The sequence below is a fragment of the Tachysurus vachellii genome, chromosome 12 (genome assembly GCF_030014155.1).
Source record: "Tachysurus vachellii isolate PV-2020 chromosome 12, HZAU_Pvac_v1, whole genome shotgun sequence".
Taxonomy (NCBI): domain Eukaryota; kingdom Metazoa; phylum Chordata; class Actinopteri; order Siluriformes; family Bagridae; genus Tachysurus; species Tachysurus vachellii.
The window spans coordinates 4,695,933-4,704,399 of record NC_083471.1 but is presented as its reverse complement, the minus strand read 5'-3'; the positions used below and the strand labels follow the sequence as shown (position 1 = coordinate 4,704,399).

The 8,467-nt window shown below is 44.9% G+C and overlaps 1 protein-coding gene across 1 annotated transcript in view; it reads left to right on the top strand.

Moving 5' to 3' along the window:
- The first annotated feature begins 345 nt into the window (after positions 1 to 345).
- Positions 346 to 8,467, top strand: part of sh3rf1 (SH3 domain containing ring finger 1) — a 42,124-nt gene continuing 34,002 nt past the window's right edge. Inside the window, exons 1-2 of the mRNA XM_060882972.1 lie at positions 346 to 775; positions 2,389 to 2,887. Coding sequence (XP_060738955.1) covers positions 2,537 to 2,887 — 351 coding nt within the window. The 5' untranslated portion in view covers positions 346 to 775; positions 2,389 to 2,536. The remainder of the gene's footprint in view (positions 776 to 2,388; positions 2,888 to 8,467) is intronic.

The window sequence follows — 8,467 nt, the reverse complement described above, 5'->3', positions numbered from 1 at the left end:
ACTGGTGCACTAGGTTGCACGTCATGGGGCTAGAACCTAAGTCCTTAGCTCTGTGTTGTTTTATGTAACACCACTGTCCTGTAGAAACTGTTGTTTCATTTTACTCTGTATGACAATAAAATCTTCTCGACTTGACTTTCATGCATCTGGTTCATTTTGCGTCACAACTACTTTCTCTGTGGGCGGAGACTACAAACAAAGTATTTCCAGAACGCACTCTGGTCAACACAGTAGGTGAGTCGTTCTTTTTTTCTTTGTTTAACCCCAGGGTTACTTTAGTATACTTTGAAAATGTAAACACGAAAACAAAGAGTTAGGTAGGTGTTCATTTAAATATTTCGTGTCACGTTGAAAACCTGGTTAGGCTTTAAAGATATTAAAGAAATAAAATTAAAAAAATCCTCCCTCCCGACTGAAACCCGTTCTTATATGTCTGTGTGTTCCACAAGATCCACTCAGTTGATCATGGCGCTTGGACGCGGCGGAATCTCGGTTCTCTTGCTTTTTCCTTGTTTTCCTTAAACTATTCCAGCACAAGATCTCCAACACGGATCATCAAACACAGCACTGAACTAGTCCCATTTATTCCCGACTCTATTACACCGGATGTGGTCATGTAAACACCAAACTCGACTCAAGGATCGAGATTTTATGGTCGCTTTTCCTTTTTCCTTTTTCCTTTTCCCAAGTTTCCCAGTTTAAAGCGGAGCAACTCAGAAAGCGGCTGTTTCTGGAAGAGGAAGAGGAGGAGGAGGAAGGACACTCCGTGTTTAAGGTAGTTGTGCTTTATAAATAAATAAATAAAAATCTATGTAATTAGATGTAGTGTTATGTTTATGGTCTGAATTAGTGCTCAGAATTGTGTGTGTGTGTGTGTGTGTGTGTGTGTGTGTGTGTGAGAGGGAGAGACTTTAGATGTAAGTGTAGCTTTGCGTCAAAATCATGTGATATTGCGGTAAAGTTTAATTTGCAGTTTGTATGAGAGATTTGACCTTGTTTTTTTGTTTGTTTGTTTTTTGTTTGTAGAATGTAGAAAGTTTTGCTTTCCTGGTTACAGTTGTAACGTTGCACGGAAACAATGTTGGCTAATGATAGCCTGTGAACAACACTGTTGTTTTCTAACGCTAACTACACGTTACTGTCTCGGTTACTTATTATCCGCTTGTGTTTACTTCGCAAGGGGGAAGAAAGGCTTCGTGGACATTCGGCTTTTTTCGGATTTTGGCGGAAACTTTAAAAGTGTGAACGTGCCACAAAGTTTATTTATTTATTTATTGTTCATTAATGAATCTTCTTATTTTTTTGATGAACTTATTTTAATTTAATTTTAATAAAAAATATTTTTTTATTTATTTTTTAATGGTTAACAATTTTTTATTTATTATAATTAGTAATAATTTAAAATTAAAAAAGTAAATTAAAAAATACAAAAATAATTAAAATTAAAAGAAATGTGATTTTTATATATTTGACTTATATATTATATAAAAATGATTTTTATATATATATATATATATGTATATATATACATATATATATATATGATTAATTTTCCCCCCATTTTTCCTGATGTCCTACACTCGTCTCTGTCACAACTTGATGTGTCTGATTTTTATTTTATTTATTTTTCTTTTTTTTCTTTTTTTATAAAAAGACTTCCCAGACAGCATATAATCCTGTAACGTACTTAAAATTTCTCACAATATTTGCACATATTATTTTTCTGTGTTAGTAATCTATGCGTTTTAGATATGACTTGACGCTATTCGTGTGCTCCTCTCACCAGCTGTGTGTGTGTGTGTGTGTGTGTTAGCCTTTTGTCTGCCTGTTGACTGGGTACCGGTGATTTTGCAACGCTTTGTTTAAGGAGGTGTTTTAATGCTAACCGAATAGTTTAGCAGGTCAGGAAGCTTATTTTTCTCTCCAACTGAAATCCGACACTCACTGAAGTGTTTGAGTGATTTTCTTTTGTTTTGTTTTGATATTGCAGTGTTCCCTAAACACACCACATTCCACATGGTACCTGATATCCTTCCTAAACTACTTTACTCGGTTTCAAGCTTTCATTCGTTCAGTTTCTGCGTCTTTTCTGTCAGTGTCAACACATCTGGTCTAAAATGCAATTATGTTTTGGGATGTGGAGGGAAACAGAACCGAGAACCCAGAGGAACCCCACAGGGATTAAACAGATGCATAGACACTCCACACAGATAGTATCCTGATTTCATGACTCAGTCAGGGATCCTGCTGTGAAGCAGCAGCAAGTCCACCTGTGTTACTCTGCATTTCTGAGACTCATGGATTAAAATTAAATTTAACTCGACCTCGCTGTACATTTTCACTGTACATTAAATATAACATTGCCACTTTGTTTCTGTCTCCTTGCAGTGCCTGAAAATAGTGCAACAATGGTTATGGTATGGGCGTGACATGACAGCTGAGGTGACCCTCGACCCCGTCTCGCTATCTCTCACGCACGAGCAAAATGTGTCTGTCTCATCTGACAGTGTGACAGAGGGACAGCACAAGCGCCACCATGGACGAATCGGCCCTGCTGGATCTGCTTGAGTGCCCGGTGTGCCTAGAACGGCTGGACGCCACCGCTAAGGTCCTGCCATGCCAGCATACTTTCTGCCGCCGCTGCCTGCTTGGCATTGTGGGATCGCGTGGCGAGCTGCGGTGCCCTGAATGCCGCACGCTTGTGGAAAGCGGCGTGGACGAGTTGCCCAGTAACATCCTCCTCGTGAGGCTGCTTGATGGCATCAAGCAACGACCCTGGCGAGCCGGAACGGCTTGTACCAACGGCTCGGCTGGCGGGGGGGTTCGAGAGCATGCCAGCACAGGACCACAGCCCCAAAGAGCTCAGACCAAAAGCACAACGGTCAGGGTAAGTTTCCTCATCATCTTCTTTTCCCCACCTAACTTCCACAAATGGTTGAGTGCTTGTTGTTTGAATTGAAGTTTAGGTGTTGGAGAGTCAGGCAGGTGGTTGACTACCACCTGACTGCAAATTCCCTAGTTTGGCCTGTAAAGTGATGCCATTTGCTGTCTGTATAGAAATCGACAGCTTTCTTTGAGATCAGTGTGTGAGTAAGAGCGTGACCTCACCGAAGCTCAAAAAAACAGCCTTCAAGCACTATTTTACACCTTCAACACCTTTCAAAATACTGTCATAGTAAACTGAAATTTTAATATATGAACAAATATTCTAACTTAATCGCTTCTGTAGCACTTAAACATCTTGAAACTCAAGTCTCAACCTGCACCAATCTCTCTGAGGCACAACTTGGTATTATTACAGTAGCTACAGCTATGATGATATACTTGGTTATGCAGCTTGTTGCGACGTAAACAAAAACCTTGTTTTGTTTTCAAAACACGCAGCTGATCGTGGGACTCTCTGGCAACCGAGCTGTTATTATTGTAATAATCACTCCTGACAGGATTTGCTGTTAAATGAATCAAGGATGAATCGAGTTCTTCAGAGTCGACTAATTTTGTTTAGCTTCTTCGAGACTTGTTCATTCCTGTTCAGCACTTACTTTATAGGACCAAAAACAGTCGTTCAGTCACTAGACTCAAAACCAGAGCTTATTCTGTTGCTTTGAAAGAACCGGAAAGTGCAAAAACTCGTACGTTCCAAAGCTTTTCCTCATCCATTCTTTCTGTATGTTTGCTGAGATGGGAGACTCCTTTCAGGAAGTGTTAGACTGTTTAACACCCCCTCCAGGATTTTGACATTTTCTGATTGTAGAAATTATCGCAAAATCACACAAATCAAAAACACTATGATGTTCTGAGATGACATTTAAAAAAAAAAAAAATAAAATAAAAATATTGTCATCGTCCCTTTGCCCACTTCGATTCACATGTATGAGACATGCGTCACAGAAAGCTATTATATACATTCATTCATTCATTCATCTTCTACCGCTTATCCGAACTACCTCGGGTCACGGGGAGCCTGTGCCTATCTCAGGCGTCATCGGGCATCAAGGCAGGATACACCCTGGACGGAGTGCCAACCCATCGCAGGGCACACACACACTCATTCACTCACACAATCACACACACTAGGGACAATTTTCCAGAGATGCCAATCAACCTACCATGCATGTCTTTGGACCGGGGGAGGAAACCGGAGTACCCGGACCGTGGAGGTGTGAGGCGAACGTGCTAACCACTAAGCCACCGTGCCCCCCCCATTATATACAGTATATCTTTATTGGAAGAAATTCAAATAAAGAATCTTAAGCTTGAAATTTCAGTAGTTCAGGAAGTTTTGAAAAATAATTAAATCTCCTGGACTGAATTAACCTTAACGATGCTATGATGCATATTGTGGTAAATCTTAAATTTCACCTTCAGGGTGGGGTGGGCGTGTGTGTGTGTGTGAGAGAGAGAATCTTGATTGCATCGTGTTACAGTTCTTAAGTGCTCTTTCGTGGCAAGTGAAACCGTAAAACTGGGGCTTCTCGGCTTCTCTTGCGTGAACATGCAGGCACATGCAGCAGTCGGAGACAAAAGGAAACACACTTTGTAACTGTTGTTATTGTGGGTGCACGTAATTGGGAATATGTGTGTGTGTCCTTCTATTATAAGTTTGCGGCGAGTTTGTGTTCTCGCTCGTGTGGTGATGAACCTACACAGTTGTCATGACAGCAGGTTGTTTAGTATATTTCGTTTTGTCTCCTTCTTACTGTTTGTCTGAAGTGAGTCCAAAACGCAGATGTCCCTATAATCAAGTCTCTTCTTCCCGCTCGCATTGCCCTCTTAGTCATCTTCTCCTTTGTTCAAGTCAGAGTCAGTTTGTTCTCAAGCCCGTTTCCTTACTGACCAGGTTGGCGTTTAATACCTGCTTCCGACGTCTGGGCTTGATGTCAATTGGAACAACCAGGAAAGTGGTGAAACTCTGCTGAAGGGTCACTGTGTGTGTGTGTGTGTGTGTGTCTGTGTCTGTGTGTGGAGTTCAACAATTGAAATTAGTCGAGTTTGTTCCAGAACGAAGCACTTTCTCTCTTTTTACCTGCCTTCAATTCAATATCGATCAAATTGTTCTCTTATTCTAAGAGAAACAGAAATTCTCCCTGAATGCCCTGTGATACGCCACAATGGAAGCGTTAGTCTTTATCTTTAATCTCTCTGTTTCCCTCGTATCTGTTTGAAAGAGCTTGCGGCGATGCAGCAAAATACTTTGTCTTCAGAGACTCGCTTTGTGTGAGTGAGTGAGAGTGTGTGTGTGTGTGTGGTGTCCATCCCAAATGAGAGCCTACACAACACAACAGCTCCATGAAAGGAGCCGACACTGCCAACACAGGACTCCGTTACTGGCATCGCTCATGCGCATACCTGAGGCCCGCTGCTCTCCAACACACACACACCATTTCTGCCTCTGTTTTCTTTCTGGATTGATTCCTGCTTTTACACTTGAGTCTCAGATTTAACTCGGATCACTATGATGCCTCAAACGTTGAAATCAGCTCATCACAGGCAACTTCCTTGAGGCGCATTTCTGGTTGTTGTATGAGTTCCTAGAGCACGTATGGTATCATATCCTGCAATAACGTATTGGGACGGAGATCACTGTCAGTATACCTGGAAATTGCGGGTGAGCGGAATGCTATATATTAGTCTGGTTGGTTGTAATTCTTTTTTTTTTTCTACTCAACGTGAGCTTCAGTCTAAAGGTGTGTCCCAAATGGCATGCACGTTCTATTTATACTGTGGTGTTTTGATGCTGGGTGAAAAAAAATTTCAAGGTGGCTGAAGACACCAAGGTGGACGTCTTTAAAATTGTCCCACACACATTGTGTGTTTTATTTTTAACTCTCACCTAAAGCCAGCAGCGTTGCTTTAGGTGTGTCTGACGACGTCATTTGCCATAGATTGGGAAACAGCTTCTAATTCAGGTTAGTAAAAATGTTCGTGCTCTATTTGAGAGGATATGCTTCTAAAGGTTTATGCTAGATGCTACAGTATATACGTAGTGTATCGTGTATAGCTTATGTATATATGAAGGCTGATGCATTGAGACACCTGTTACAGGTTAAGAAGCACTACAGCGGCTGGGAGAGATTAAAGTGCACAGACCTGCCTCGTATTTTTTATATCTCTCTGCGCTTTTCGTTTGATCCCAACCTCCGCCCGAATCCCCCGATCACACACTCCATCTTTGTGTCTCTTTTAACTGACAGACAGACGGAGATCTCACTAACGAGGCTCCTGCCACACATGGTGTGACGTGCCGTGAACATACCCAGCTGTCAAGCCCATAAAGGGTGTGGGGGGAGGGAGACAGACGCTGAGAGAGAGAGGTAGAGAGAGAGAGGTAGCGAGAGAGAGGTAGAGAGAGAGAGACGCTGAGAGAGAGAGAGAGAGAGACAGACGCTGAGAGAGAGAGAGAGAGACAGACGCTGAGAGAGAGAGAGAGAGAGACAGACGCTGAGAGAGAGAGAGAGAGAGACAGACGCTGAGAGAGAGAGAGAGAGACAGACGCTGAGAGAGAGAGAGAGAGACAGACGCTGAGAGAGAGAGAGAGAGACAGACGCTGAGAGAGAGAGAGAGAGACAGACGCTGAGAGAGAGAGAGAGAGACAGACGCTGAGAGAGAGAGAGAGAGAGACAGACGCTGAGAGAGAGAGAGAGAGAGACAGACGCTGAGAGAGAGAGAGAGAGAGACAGACGCTGAGAGAGAGAGAGAGAGAGACAGACGCTGAGAGAGAGAGAGAGAGAGACAGACGCTGAGAGAGAGAGAGAGAGACAGACGCTGAGAGAGAGAGAGAGAGACAGACGCTGAGAGAGAGAGAGAGAGACAGACGCTGAGAGAGAGAGAGAGAGACAGACGCCGAGAGAGAGAGAGAGACAGACGCCGAGAGAGAGAGAGAGACAGACGCCGAGAGAGAGAGCGAGACAGACGCCGAGAGAGAGAGCGAGACAGACGCCGAGAGAGAGAGCGAGACAGACGCCGAGAGAGAGCGAGACAGACGCCGAGAGAGAGCGAGACAGACGCCGAGAGAGAGCGAGACAGACGCCGAGAGAGAGCGAGACAGACGCCGAGAGAGAGCGAGACAGACGCCGAGAGAGAGCGAGACAGACGCCGAGAGAGAGCGAGACAGACGCCGAGAGAGCGCGAGACAGACGCCGAGAGAGCGCGAGACAGACGCCGAGAGAGCGCGAGACAGACGCCGAGAGAGCGCGAGACAGACGCCGAGAGAGCGCGAGACAGACGCCGAGAGAGCGAGAGACAGACGCCGAGAGAGAGAGAGAGAGCGAGACAGACGCCGAGAGAGAGAGAGAGCGAGACAGACGCCGAGAGAGAGAGAGAGAGCGAGACAGACGCCGAGAGAGAGAGAGAGAGCGAGACAGACGCCGAGAGAGAGAGAGAGAGAGCGAGACAGACGCCGAGAGAGAGCGAGACAGACGCCGAGAGAGAGCGAGACAGACGCCGAGAGAGAGCGAGACAGACGCCGAGAGAGAGAGAGAGCGAGAGAGAGCGAGACAGACGCCGAGAGAGAGCGAGACAGACGCCGAGAGAGCGTGAGAGAGCGAGACAGACGCCGAGAGAGCGAGAGAGAGCGAGACAGACGCCGAGAGAGCGAGACAGACGCCGAGAGAGCGAGAGAGAGCGAGACAGACGCCGAGAGAGCGAGAGAGAGCGAGACAGACGCCGAGAGAGCGAGAGAGAGCGAGACAGACGCCGAGAGAGCGAGCGAGAGAGAGCGAGACAGACGCCGAGAGAGCGAGCGAGAGAGAGAGAGCGAGACAGACGCCGAGAGAGCGAGCGAGAGAGAGAGAGCGAGACAGACGCCGAGAGAGCGAGAGAGAGCAAGACAACCAGAAAGAGAGACACAGACAGGGAGAAAGAGACACTTAGAGACGAAGTGATTGGAAAGAACCCAGGAGGAAGTGTGTGTGTGTGTGTGTGTGTGTGTGTGTGTGTGTGTGTGTGTGTGTGTGTGTGTGTGTGTGTGTGTGTGTGTGTGTGTGTGAGAGACGTATTTACCTATTAAACATGCTCAAGGGTCACCTTTTGTTAGTGTGAGACAAATCTGCACTGCTGGTTTTACTTTAACAGATTTACACTTGACTCACTTGTGGGAGAAGCTCAGACTCGCTGGAATATTTCAGTGTCAGAGTAAATCTTACAATCTAAAGAATCTAATTGTTAGTCACATGTAGAAGGTGTAAAGTATAACAACGTGCTCCGATTAAATGCTGGTATTATTATTATTTTATTATTTTATTATAATCATTCTCTAAAATTTTGTCTTGCTAATTGCTTAATCTGACACCTTTGACCACCTCGGCTGAGGCGTCCCGACCCGAAGCTTGGAGAGAAATCACAGTGGGGGTCCGGTGTCAGGGTGAAAGGTCAGGAGTGTGTGGGGTCAGGAGTCATGTGTGAGACGGAGAAATCTAATCTACACGTGCGTGGTGTTCAGCTCTCACAGAAAACCATTACAGAGGCA